Below are 14,591 nucleotides of genomic sequence, written 5' to 3'. Positions count from 1 at the left end.
CTCACCTCAGACGGGACACACCTCACACACACACGCCTGAAATCAGTGCCTGCAGGCCAAGGGTTTTAACACGCACACACACGTAACACTTAATCACACACACTCACTGCTCAGCAGACACACACAGGAAACTCTGCACTGCTTGTTTATGAACTCGAATCTCATTGACTGATTGTATAAATCTGAACTTTCAGCTCACAGGAGCTCTCAATCTGAGCTAAAGCTGCTGGTTAGTGCTGGTTAGTACCACATCACTACCACAGGACATGAATACAGTGTTCATCCGTCTCATATATCATAATAATGAATCATGATTACATTCCATCCCCGTTACTTTGAGGATGTGAGTGTGTGTGTGTGTGTGTGTGTGCTCGTGTTGATTCATGTTACAAGGGTGTGACGCTGTGAGGGAAGGCGTCTCACACACACACACACACACACACACACACACACACACACACACACACACACACACACACACACACACACACAGGTGAGCAGCTCCTGAAATAAAAGCCGAACACACAGCACACACTGCATCTGAACACTTCACACACACAGAAGGACAGCATTCACACACTAACGGGTGAGTTCTGCGTTGTACCGCGGTAAACTGCTGCCTTAATCCTGATTTAACTGTCATTCACTTGTGTTTCAAAGAAAGCTCGATAGCTTTACAGCTGTGTTTTATTCGTTTAGATCGATATATCGTCTGGATGAAGACGTGGATTTTTCTTTCACTAGCAGGTTTGTTTTTAATCATATATTTACAAAAGCCAAAGTGTATTATGAATATTAACTTTATAGTTTTTGTCAACCTTCTGAATTAGATTTTATTTTTGTATTTTCTGCTTTTGTGTTCATTTCAGTTTCTAGTTTAATTTCAGCAATCTTGTTCTTGTCTGTTTGCTTTTAAATACGTCTGTACTGTTTTCAAAATTTTTCTTTTATTTCAGTTTTAGTTATTTTAGTACTTCGACCTGAACTAAATGAACATGTTCCGTTCACTCTCAGAAATAAAGGTACAAAAGCTGCCACTGGGGTGGTACCTTTTCAAAAGGTACACTATTAGGTTCTAATATGTTCACTTTAAGGTAAAAAATTGACCCTTTAGGTACAAAAATGTACCTTTTGAAAAAGTACCCCCCCTCAGTGACAGCTTTTGTACCTTTATTTCTGAGAGTGTTGGAAACTAGATTTTTTTTACTATGTTACTTTAATTAGGTTTTCTCTTAAAAAACGTTATCACCAAAACAATTGAACTTTCTTAGCCTTGATATATAACGTCTAAAAGCTTTTATAAAAATTATGAATGTATATACATGTGTTCATGAATGTTTGTGTGTTAATAATTGTCTGTATGTGTTTGTTATTAATAATATACATATATGTACCATAGTAAAGTGATGGTTTTTGGACATGCATTATGGTAAATCAACTGTACTCTTGAAGTCATCTGTAAGAGTACCCTGACTCTGATGGTGACTGTGATGGTGTTGTGTTCTCTTCAGCTCTGTCTGCGGTGTGCGCGGGACAGCAGGACTGCAGGAGCGGGGCGTGTTACCCTGCGATGGGCGACCTGCTGCTGGGCCGAGAGCAGAACCTGCACTCCTCCTCCACATGTGGTCTGATGGGGTCTGAGGTGGTCTGCACTCCACACGGACAGGTGAGACTCGTCTAGACCTGCGGAACACAAGGCTCTTTCAGTTAGAAGCGTATCTTGGGTGTGGTTCTGTGTGGAAGATTCCGGTCCTTGATTCTGATTGGCTGAGCCGCGTTCAAAGCTGTTGTAAATTACTTTACAATCAAACATACACCTTTGTTTACTTCTGTGTGTTGCTCGGCAACAACATTATTCGAACCACAACTATTTCTGAGGAACTACATTGTTTGGTGGAAGAATACTGTTTTTATTAATATCATTACACTGTGTTTGCTCTGTTTTATTCTGTGAAACCTTACTGCGTATATGAAATAACCATTTTATAAAAGCAATAATCCCCATGAAGCCGTGGTTTACAGTGAATTTATAATAGCTAAGGGTTGTTTTTTGTCGCTTGATTGGCTGCTAGTGTGTTTGGGGACTCGGTCCGACGCTGTTTTTCAAAAATCACTTAGTGCACCTTTAAGTATATTTGTAGCAATAGACAACAATACATTGTATGGGTCAAAATTATCAATTTCTCTTTTATGCCAAAAATCATTAGGATATTAAGTAAAGATCATGTCCCATTAAGATATTTAGTACATTTCCTACAGTAAATATATCAAAACTTAATTTTTGATTAGTAATATGCATTGCTAAGAACTCATTTGGACAACTTTAAAGATGATTTTCTCAATATTTGGATTTTTTTGCACCCTCAGATTCCAGATTTTCAAATAGTTGTATCTCAGACAAATATTGTCTGATCATAACAAACCATACATCAATTGAAAGATTATTATTATTTCGCTTTCAGATGATGCATACACCTCAATTTTAAAAAAAAAATTACACTTATTACTGGTTTTGTGTTCCAGGGTCACATTTATTTTTCTTTTATTGTTAAGTGCCAAGAACCACACCCAGAAGAACATGTTCAGATGAAAGCAGAAGGAGATCTTTGCGATGGTTCCTTTGAGTGTCTCAGACGTTTCTCCTAAAACACACTCAGAGGAGTCAATGCTGAGATCTTATCAAATCTGAAAACACTGGAAAATATCTTGAGATCTTTACGACACTGACTCATTGCTTTTAAGGTTAGCTGGCAGACGTTTCTGAGGCATGTTTATTCAGGTTATCGCTGATGATTTTCTTTAGGTTTGAACCATCGGCACATAATGAAATTACGTCTTCACACTGACATAATAATTAACAAACCCAGATTCTGCAGCCTGAGGTGATGCTCCTCAACATTTTTGCAACATTTTCATAGTAATCAAACAACTTTAACATTTTTAAATAAATGTTAAGACACAAAACAACTCTTGGCCTGTTACCTGGGCTCTTACTACAGTAAAACTGACTCATTGTGAGTGTTTATGTGTGGAGAAACATCTGAGACGAAGTTCACGCTTGACACTGAGAACTAATTTAAACCTTAAAAGCAACAGAAACACAGCTGGTTAAACTGGTGAAATGTCTAAATCACACTCTCCATGTCTCAGTGGAAGATGAAGTGCTGTCCGTGTGACTCTCGTAACCCGGCGGCGTATAACGCGCACAGGATCCAGAACGTGATCTCCAGCGCCGGACCCAACCGATGGTGGCAGTCTAAGAAAGGTAAGGCTTCAAAACATGACATTAAACACTTAATTACAACAACAGAGACATCCGTGTATTTGTCAGAATCGCAAATCTTTTGATTCTGATCGGAACTAAGCGGGTGAATCTTTTCATTCAGATTGGGAATCTAGTTCAGGAGCGAATTGTTATTTAGATTGGAACTTTTGAGCAGTCTCGTTAATCTTTTGATTTAGATCGGGACTAGTTTGAGATCAAATCATTTGATTTAAATCGGAACACAAGAACAGTTTAACGTATTTGATTCAGAATGGAACTAAGCAGTTTTGTGAATGTTTTATTTCTAATCGGGACTCTAAAACTTCGCGAATCGTTATTCAGATCGGAACTCTGGAGCGGATTCACAAATCATTTGATTCAGAACTGAGCGGGTTCGTGAATGTTTTGATCCAGATTGAGACTCTAATATTTCGCGAATCATTATTCAGGTCGGAAATCTTCTAGATCGGACCTTCGAAGTAGGTTCGCTAATCTTTTGATTCAGATCACAGTACCAAACTGTACTGTTTGGATACATTAAATTAACTTAAATTAATTTAAACTTTAATTAAACACTTTATATGTATTCATATAAAAATAAATAACATGTAAACCATTTAAGGATTATGCATGAAGCACTTTTACAGTGATTGTGTGTTTATTCCAGATGTGAGCCCCGTGACGCTGCAGCTGGATTTAGATGGAATGTATCACCTGGAAACTGTCTCATTCTCATTTAAGGTATTTGATATCCATCTCACTGTCTTTTATTTAACTGAAGCACTGTTTTGTAACGCCTCATCTGTCGTCCCGTAGGGCCCAAGACCTGATGCACTGATCGTCGAGAGGACGAGGGATTTCGGTCGCTCTTGGCAACCCGTCCTGTACATGGCCACTGACTGCCCGTCCACCTTTCCTCAGGTGACCACCTCGTTCCCTCGCACCCTCGAAGAAACCTACTGCTACACGCTGCCATCCACCGCCGACGACCCCTACAGGGACCAGAAGGTAAGACAGCCGGCTTTTTTTTTACAAGTTTTTATAAATATTAAGGCAAGATGTTCTTAAAGTAATGTACGTTCTTACAACTGCATTAATATTTGATATATGTTCTCATAACGTTAAGAGAAAATGTTATTAAAAAAATTCTCATACAAAAACTTTCTCAGAATGTCGTTACAATGTTATTTGCACTTAACGTTACCATTAAGAAAATGTTCATAGAAAATTTCTTTTGGAACATCCTTATGATTCTGTGAAAGCGTTCTTGTAATATAAAAAATTAACAATCAAATAACGCATTTTGGGTGAAAGATAACAGGAGTAGAACATTGTAAGAAACCTTTATATAACCTTCGAATAACATTCTAATTACAATAAAAAAATTTTTAACGCACTTAGAATATAAAAATATTCTGTGAAAATAAAGTTAGTAGAACATGTTTTGTAACCTTTAAATAATGTTTAATCACAACAAGAAAGAGTTTTAATGTGTGTAGGGTCAAATAAGGTTATATTATGGGTGAAAGAAAATTGTAAGAAATGTTTTAGAAACCTTTAAATAACGTTCTAATCATGTCAAGAAAACTGGACATTTTTAATGTTTTTATATTTTTCAAATAATGTTATTTTTTAGGTAAAAATAAAATTGGATGAATGTTTTTTTTTGTTTTATAAACGCTATTTTAACCTTTAAATAATGTTCTAATCATAAAAGAAAATTAGACATTTTTTATATATATATAAAAAATAAAAGTTTTTTTGTTAAAATTAAGTTAGGAGAATGTTGTGAGAAACGTTTTTGTAACCTTTAAATAACGTTATCACGACAACAAATCTGAACGTTTTAGAATGTTCAAGATAAACATTCAAATTTTCGGTTTAAAGGAATGTTAGTAGAACACTGTAAGAAACATTTAAATAACGTTCTATTAGACGTTTTAACATTTTAACTAAATGTGTTCCTGGACGATCTTCACTCATGTTGACGTTTCTTTTCTCTCTCAGATTCACTTTTATCCTCTGCGTCAGTTCGCAGACATCAATCTGCCGAACGAACACAAAATCGAAGGTGAGTTTTTCGGACTTTCTCAGATGATCATAGTGTTAACGAGGTGTGCGGATGATTGACGGCTGCTCTGTCCCTCAGTGGCGTCTGGGTTCACGGGTCTGCGGGTCAATCTGACCCGGCTGGGGTCAGTTCCCAGCATGCCCGGCCGCAGTCTGAGCAAGTTTTATGCCCTGCGAGAGATGCGGGTGATGGGATCCTGCTTCTGCCATGGACACGCCAACCGCTGCAACAACCTGCCCAACACACAGGTAACACACATACACACACACACGAACACACACTAAACCCCACATACTGTACATGGCTCATACATGTTTTACTGTACTTTAGCTGTGCGTTTTATTTTAATCACAACACAACACGGCCGGAGTGAACTGTGAGCAATGTGACGCCCTCCACAATGACCTTCCCTGGAGACCCGCGGAGAACGGAAACACACACACCTGCAAACGTACGGCTGCTCACACACTGCACTGCATGTGACGATTTAGCGGCTATTAATGAAATTAATTACAAATATACTATTGTTAACTATCTAGTACATACTGCCTACTATGTGTACTGTATGTAACGCTTCAGAGGCCAGTATGCTGCATGAACTCATTACTAGTAATCATCATAAAAATAAATATTTTAATGTTTTAAAATTTTAAAGCAATTTTTTTTAGTAAAAATGTCATATCTTTACACAAAAACATTAGCAATAAATAAAATAAGAATTAAATGAATAAATATTTAAATAATCAATCAAAATAATAAAAAAATTAATTAATAAAAAATACATATTAAGCATATATATAAATAGCATAATTACACGAATATAAAATGAATGAATGCATATTACTATTAAATAAACTATGAATAAACTACATTAAATGGCACATAAATGTTAGGCAAAATGTGAGTGATTATTAAATTATTAAAAATTAAATTAATACATTTTACATTTGATTGGCATTAAATTAATATAACATTTTATTATTTAAAAAATAAAAATGTATTAAAATTAAATGATTAAATCTTAAATAGACAAATAAACATCAAATTGAATTACATTATTAAAACTTCAATAATTAAATCAACAAACACATAATAAACTGTTATTCCATATTGTGTGTTTGCGCCCCCTGCAGGCTGTGAGTGTAATAATCACGCGGATCGCTGTCACTTTGATGCGGAGCGTTACGAGGCGACGGGCCGCAGGAGCGGAGGAGTGTGTGACAACTGCAATCATCACACCGCCGGACCCAACTGTGAGCGCTGCGCTAACAACTACTACAGAAACCCTCTGAGTGACATCAGGAGCCCCGACACCTGCCTGCGTGAGTAACACACACACACACTCACACACACACACACACACACACACACAAACTCACTGTGAGGATGATGCTGATGAAGGTGTGTGTGTCCCGCAGGCTGTCTGTGTAACGCGGCCGGCTCTGTGAACGGAGGTCAGTGTGACGCTCAGACAGGAGAGTGTGTGTGTAAAGCAAACGTTGAAGGCGAACGCTGTGACCGATGCAAAGCTGGACACTACAACCTCAATGCCAACAACCCTCTCGGCTGCTCCAGTGAGTCACCCCTGACCCCTGACCCCTGACCTCCACCAGAGAAATAGTCTGTTCCAGTTATTAAGCATTCAAATAGACTAAACAAAAAAACACTGAAATTGATACATTTTAAATAAATAAAAACTTATTATTAAAAATATGTAGAATATTAAATAATATAAAATTAATATGATTTCATTATTTAATGAAATATATAAAATATATTACATTATATTAAACAAAAGCAAAACGAATACAAAGCTAAATCGCTAAAGTAAAAGATGAAGTGAAGGTATTCAAACTGTGTTTTTCGTGTGTGTGTAGAGTGCTCGTGTAGTCCAGACGGCTCTGTCAGCGGTGTGTGTGATCAGCTGACGGGTCAGTGCAAGTGTCGCCCTCATGTGGAGGGTTTGTCATGTGACCGCTGTGCCGCGGGTTACTGGAACCCATCGTCGCCCAACGGCTGCCAACCCTGTAACTGTGACCCCATCAACGCCCGCAGCGCCACCTGTGACCAGGTACATGCACTCGCACACATGGTCACATGACCACACACAACATCACATGATCACATGATGTGATTCTTACGTGTGTTTCCTGTGGTTCAGCGCACGGGTCAGTGTCTGTGTCGCCCGGGCATCGGGGGCCGGACCTGCAGCGGTTGCCCTGACAACACGTACGGAGATCCTCTGATTGGCTGCAGACGTGAGTGTTTCCTGCCCACACAAGCAAATTACAAATAAATAAATTCACTTCAATTAAGCATAAAAAGTTAATAAAAAAATACAGGACATTGATTGGTTTCTTGTTCTTTCCTGTCAGCATGTGTCTGCGACCCGTCGGGCACGGAGTCGGGCGGCTGTGACAAACGCACAGGCGCGTGTCTCTGTAAACCGGGCGTAACCGGCGCCCGCTGCGACGCCTGCAGCCGCGGCCACTGCGCCAGTTTCCCAGAATGCCCAGCGTGTCCGTCCTGCTTCTTCAGCATGAACGAGCGTCTGCAGCAGCTCACACTGACGCTGGAGCGACTCTCGAACCAGCTGATCTCATCCGGCGGCCGACCCACCTCCAGCGACGCCAGCCGCAGGATCCAGACGCTGATGGACGCCCTGAGACGCCTGCAGGAGACCGTGAGCGTCCCGCCGCAGTCCAGCCGCACACTGACCGACGCCCTGCAGAGACTCAACCAGATCAGGTACAGCATCAACATCAGACCGACTCGCTGCTCACTGACCATCTGTCAGAATGATGAGAACTACACAGCTCACAGTGAACAACAATTAAGAATTCTCAAATATGAAAAAGTCCAAATAAGTGACCAAATAATAGATATTGGAACTATTAAATTGTAAATATTAAATCTAAATGTTATAAGTAAAATTATTACATTAAATTAAATGCAAAATTAAATGTAAGTATTTTAAGTAATTCTAATATGTAGTTATGAGAAATAAAATCTCAGTTAAGAGTAATATAAATTCCAAAATTATGAAAAAGTCATTTTGAGCGATAATACTGCAGTTGGGCAATATAAAGCCGATTATCGGTGCCGATATTAAGAATTTTTATGGTAACTGGGATTGGTCATTTTGAAAACCAATTTGCTAATAAAGTAATTAAAAAGCATTTAAATAATTTTTTGTCCGATTTATTTATTTATTTAGTCAATTTTGACATTAGTTTTCATTTTTACACCAGACATATATATCGGTTTAAAATATCGGGCTGCTTGATCTGTAATAATCTGCATCAGCATCGGGCTTGAAAGCCACATGTCGCTCAACCCCTAATAAAGATGTTAACACTGAGGCCAAATGATAATAAATACAATTTAATTTCACATAAAAAATATTAAATACAACATAAATTAATAAAAATGTAATATAAATGGCTAAATTGTGGGAAATAAAGTTCAAATTATGAAGAAGTCCAAATTGACACTTAATAATAATAATAATAATAAATAAATCATTTTAAACTGCACTTTTACAAATTAAAAAAATAATAGATAAACAAACCATGACAAATAATAAATATTAAATCACAATAACTAAATATTAAATAATTAAATATGAATATTATATAATATTATAAATAGGTAAATATTAAATGAATACAAAAAGAGTAATGTATATTAAATTAGGAAACAAATATGACAGCCAAAATTATCAAAAAGAGAAATAAAAAAGCTAAAAGTATGAGTAAAATGAAAAAAAAAAAATCACAAATATAAAGATGCAATTATGAGAAACAGAAAAAATAATAATTATAAGTAATAATAATAATTAAACGAATAATAAAACATGAACTTATAAAGCTAAATAAAACTATTTATTAAATATTAATATTACTAGAACTTTTTAATTAACCTAAAAATTATATATATAAAAAAAATGTAAAAATAGAAATTGTGGAATTTAAAGATGCTGTTTGCAGTGAAAATGAGGAGAAATAAAAAAAATTCTAAATAATGAGAATTTGAGAAATAAAGTCAATGTACAAAAGCAAAATTAAACTGCTTAAACTGACAACAGAGTTCAACTCGTTCTTCAGACTGAAGCTGCATTGCGAGTGAGTTGTGTTTGTTTAAACACTTTTGCAGGTCTCAGCTGAATGGTTTGACTGTGGATCTGGCATCACAGCCGAGGGACGGAGATATTGATCGCAGTCTGGGCGAACTGGAGGACCTTCTGTGGACACTGGGTCAGGAATATTTCACCAAGAGGGACGCTTTCACTAACGCCGCCGGATCCAACAACGCCAGTGCGTGTGCAGCGCTCATCTTTATTACCATCAGATTCCTCAGTATGACCTCTAATGAAAAACCTCTCATTCTTAGGCACCTTCCACGCCATCCAGAAGTCGTACGAAAAGTCGACAGACGCCGTCAAACGAGCCGACGCTGCTAAAGACACGTTGAAGAAGTCAGAGGGTCTGCGAGAAAACGCCTTGAGTGACCTGAGAGACGTGCAGCCCGGAAACACTAAAGACCTGGAGAAACTCAAGAAGGATCTGGCAACCCAGCCAAATCTGACGCCCACTGCAAACAAGGTGAGAGAGATTGCACGTGATTGGCTGAGCAGAAGTGTTGGTTTTCCAGCAGATGAGTAAGTAGTGTTGTGTTCATTAGGTGTGCGGGGGCAATCGTGTAGATTCCTGCACTCCGGAGCGCTGTGCTGGGGATCTCTGTCCTCCTGACGGAGCACCCCCTTGTGGAGCAGAGGGACGCTGCACCGGAGCGCTGCCCAACTCCAACAAAGCCTTCCAGGATGCCGACGAAGTGAAGGCCAAACTACAGGATCTCAACAACAAGATCACGCAAGCAGCTGCACAGGTACCACAATACACATTCACAATAATTACATTAAAAATAAGAAAATTATAATATTATAAAGGAGCAAAATTCATTAAATTAAAAGTCAAAATTATGAGAAGTAAAAAAAGCTATGGAAAATATGAAAAAGTCAAAATATAGACCTAATAATTATAATTGAAAATTAATGTTAATATGTATTTGCTTAATATGTATTTTTTATTATAATTAAAATTAAATTGCACATATAAATATTAAACAAATAATAATGAATTAAATTTGACATAAATAGAATATAAAACATAAAAGCCAGATTTATGAGAAATAAAATTGCAATTTGAAAATATAAAGAAATTATGAGAAATAAACATTCAAAATAAAGCCTTTTTTTAAAGTCATGATTATAAAAAATACTGAAACTGAAATATTAAAAAATGAAAGCAAATAAGTAAAACAAGTAAATTAATAAAAAATGATAAAAGCCAAAATTATGACAAGGGAAAAAAAATAAATAAATAGGTGAAATCAATAAAATTATTATTATATAACATCAATGAATATTAAATTATTATAACATTACATAAATGAATATTAAATGAAGTTAATAAATATTACATTTTGAATATTACATATAAATATTAAAAATATACAAAGAAAATATTATATTAATGAAAATTCATTTTAAAAAGACAAAATTATGGAAAAGTCACAGCCGAGACCAAATAATCATAAATGAAAAAATAAAAATAAAAAATACATGAAAAAAATGGCACATATAAATATGAAATTAATAATACATAGGCAAAACATGTAATCAATAAATACAAAATTGGCAATAACTAAATATTGCATTTTAAACATTACATATAAATATAATAATATTCTAAATATCATTTAGAATAATATAATATTTAAATATTAAAAAAGGGCAAAATTGTCACAATTAAGGTCACAATTATGGAAATTAAAATTGAAATAGTAAAACATAAAGACGGTACGCATACACGCAACTAGCTAGTAAGACCAATTAGACTAGTCTATTTAGATTTCACAAGACTTTAAACCAAACACAACTTCTGAAACACAGATACAGGAAGCTGAAGATTCGACCAATAGGGTGAGACTGTCCACAGATGAGCTGGCCAATCAGATCAAGCAGGTGCAAGCCGACGTGGATGAAGACCTGAAGGACACCAAAGACTTCATAAACAATCTCAAGGACTTCCTGTCAGGTGGGTTTTTACTTTACTTTGCCATACTGCACACTGCCAAGTGTGTACTATGAATGTTTTAGTCTATTTGAAGCGGTTCAGCAGTGGTTCACACTGGAGTTGGGTGTTGATTGTGTCTCAGAGCCTCATTCAGACCCGGATGAGGTGCAGCGGGTGTGCGAGGCCGTGCTGGAAGCTCAGGTTCCTCTGAGCATGGTGAAGCTGAAGCAGAAGCTGAAGGAGCTGCAGAATCTGGCGTCTTCACTGCCAGACAGCAGCAGAGTCCTGGAGAACAGCAGAGAGCAGCTGGAGAACGCCAGACACCTGCTGGAGGAGGCTAACAACACACGGTACACAACACACGCTAACGACACACTAACAATTCACGCTAACAACACACGGTTCACAGCAAATGCTAACAACACATGCTAACGACATGCTAACAACATACGGTACACATCACATGCTAATAACACGTTAACGACACGCTAACAGCGCACAGTGCACAACACATACTAACGACACACGCTAACAGAACATGGTACACAGGACATGCTAAGAAAACATGCTAATGACATGCTAGTGACACGGTAACAACACATGCTGCACAACACACACACTAAAAAAAACATGCTAACGACGCATGCTAACAACATGCTAACAGCACACGGTACACAGGACATGCTAACAACACACGCTAATGACATGCTAACAACACATGGTACACAAACACAAGCTAACAACAAACGGTACACAACACACAATAATGACACATGCTAACAACACATGCTAAGGACACACGATAACAACACAGTGCACAACACACGGTACACAACACACACGTTAACAACTCATTTGAATATTTTGTCTGGTGTTCATTTGGTATTTTTCTAACGGTCCCGATTGTTGTGGTCTGCAGTGATGCTGCGTTCGGTATCCAGCAGGACGCTGAGAGCATCCTGAAGATGATGAATGACAACAAGGGTATTTTCAATGAGCTGGAGGACAAGATCCTTAAGAGCGTCGACATCGCAAACAACGTCAAGAACGACGTCAAACAGGTCAGTCTGAGATCTGAGCGAAACAACTAGAGAAACAACGTCAGATTCAGGCTAACGTGACCGATGGCCTGTGTTTCTCAGATAGAGGACGTGCTGAAGCCCGCCGAGCAGGGGATTGTGGGAGTCACAGGGCTGCTGGATGAGATGCGCCCCCTGCTGGATGACCTGAGGAAAGACGTGACGACGGGAACGACGCATGCGAACGAAGCTCAGGATCAGGCCGATGCAGCTCAGGAAGAAGCCGAACAAGCGGCAGAGGTGCGGAAACACACACAACACTCATGTTATAGTTAGAGCTGTTGATTTAACACGATAATTTGGTGTGATTTCTTTTTGAAAGGATACTGTGTTTAAATGATTTATGTTTAGTAACGTTCTTATTTTTATATCATATGATGTAGTTTAGCAATATCACACTGCAGATGTGAGATTTATTTATACAACAGTTCAATAAACAGGAAGTTTATATTGTGTTATACTACGGGACGGCCGTTAAATGCTTGAATCTGATTGGTTAACGAACGTTCTAAGGTGTGCAGTTATTTTCAGCAAAACGCACGGCGAACATAGTTCCTGGCTGCTTTGGATCGCATTACATTTCCATATCACCATTTTTTTTCAATTTATAAATGTATTGAATATAAAATTCAATTAATGATTTGTAATTTATTACTGCACAAAAATGAATAAATAATATATTAACTATTATATTAATTCAGTTACTTTTTTATAAGTTTTTTAAAACAGGAACGTTCATAAATTGTAACTCGTTAAAATATAATAGAATTTATTGATTTGTTATTTAGTAATTTATAAATGCATACAAATAAGAAATAATAATTATATTTATAATATTTAGTTATATTTATTTATTTTTGAATTAATCAAGTGAGTTAATGATTCAGTGACTCGTTCGTAAAGAAACTTAATCAGCCCTTTAAACAAATTGGTTAAATGAATGATTCAATGACTCACTCGTAAAGACAGTGACTTGCTGCAACCTACTGACCCTTAGTTTCTGATTTAGAGTATCATTTAATTTTTTTAATAATTTAGTATCATGATTTATGCAATTCTAAAGCTTTTTTTAATGACTTCATTGCTTTTATATAAAAACAATAATGACTTTAAGTGATCTTTTGTGGGTAATTTCTCAGGCAAATGTGACGTGCAATTAATTTATGATTAATTAGTCGGCATCTCATGTAATTAGTTAGATTAAAATTTAGAATCACCTGACAGTGAGTAACCCATCATGTGTTTCAGGAGCTGGAAGCACTGAAGGAGGAGTTAGAGCGATTGAAGCGTGCGGCGGCTGAGAACACTGAGGCGGGTGAAGACTCCGCCCACTTACAGGCGCTGCAGGGGGAGGCGGAGTCTCTCATGACGGACACCAGCGACATCATGCAGGCTCTGAAAGGTAACGCCCACTACACACCCATCCCATAATACTCAGCGCACACATCCCCATGGTAACCGGCGCTGTTGTGGTTGTGTTTTCAGATAAGGAGGCATCTGTTCGTCAAGGAGCGGCGGAGCTGCAGCAGAACGCTGAGCGACTGACCGGTCTGGACGATCAGGTGAAGAAACTCCGAGACGACATCCGCTATAAAGTCAACAGTCTGAACATATGCCAGGGCTGAGGAGCACAGCACACACCTGAAACAACACTACTAATAAAGCAACTAATAAAGTGTTTGAATGAAGATTCTTGTGAGTGTGCGTTAATATTTACAGTGGAATACTAGCATACTACACAGTGTGCACTGTAGACTGCTTACTAAAGGAAGTATGCAGCGTACATCAGTGTTGTTATCAATACCTAAAACTGTTTAAAAAGGGTTTCATTAATTAATAACTGAAGCAAAATAGTAAAAACTGTAATAAAAATGGCAAAAGAAAAAAACAAATTTACTAAAACTTTAAAGTTACAATGAAAACTGAAAAATATTTTTAAAAACTCATTTAAAATATTATTAAATACTATAAAAGTCACTCTGTCCGATCTGAATGATGCAGAGAAGTTCAATTGACATTTTTAAAATGAAATTAATTTTTACCTCAGCCATTACATTAAAAAAGTTGTATGTATTAATGTATCAAGTAAAAAAAAAAAA

At 37.1% G+C, this 14,591-nt stretch overlaps 1 protein-coding gene across 1 annotated transcript; it reads left to right on the top strand.

Moving 5' to 3' along the window:
• The first annotated feature begins 482 nt into the window (after window positions 1-482).
• lamb3 (laminin subunit beta 3) lies at window positions 483-14,180 on the top strand. Its single transcript, XM_019110521.2, is given in 23 exon segments — window positions 483-586; window positions 700-747; window positions 1,512-1,666; window positions 3,151-3,265; window positions 3,933-4,006; window positions 4,082-4,273; window positions 5,273-5,336; window positions 5,415-5,584; window positions 5,667-5,787; window positions 6,470-6,658; window positions 6,755-6,910; window positions 7,214-7,407; window positions 7,498-7,594; window positions 7,712-8,084; window positions 9,492-9,652; window positions 9,729-9,940; window positions 10,020-10,223; window positions 11,290-11,434; window positions 11,556-11,763; window positions 12,333-12,474; window positions 12,556-12,732; window positions 13,741-13,894; window positions 13,978-14,180. Coding segments are annotated over 22 exon segments (3,474 nt in total). The 5' UTR covers window positions 483-586; window positions 700-716; the 3' UTR covers window positions 14,118-14,180.
• Window positions 14,181-14,591: the final 411 nt, after the last annotated feature.

Source organism: Cyprinus carpio, chromosome B22 (genome assembly GCF_018340385.1).
Source record: "Cyprinus carpio isolate SPL01 chromosome B22, ASM1834038v1, whole genome shotgun sequence".
In the NCBI taxonomy this organism is placed as follows: Eukaryota; Metazoa; Chordata; class Actinopteri; order Cypriniformes; family Cyprinidae; genus Cyprinus; species Cyprinus carpio.
The sequence above is the reverse complement of the archived record's forward strand: the minus strand, read 5'-3'. Positions and strand labels throughout refer to the sequence as shown.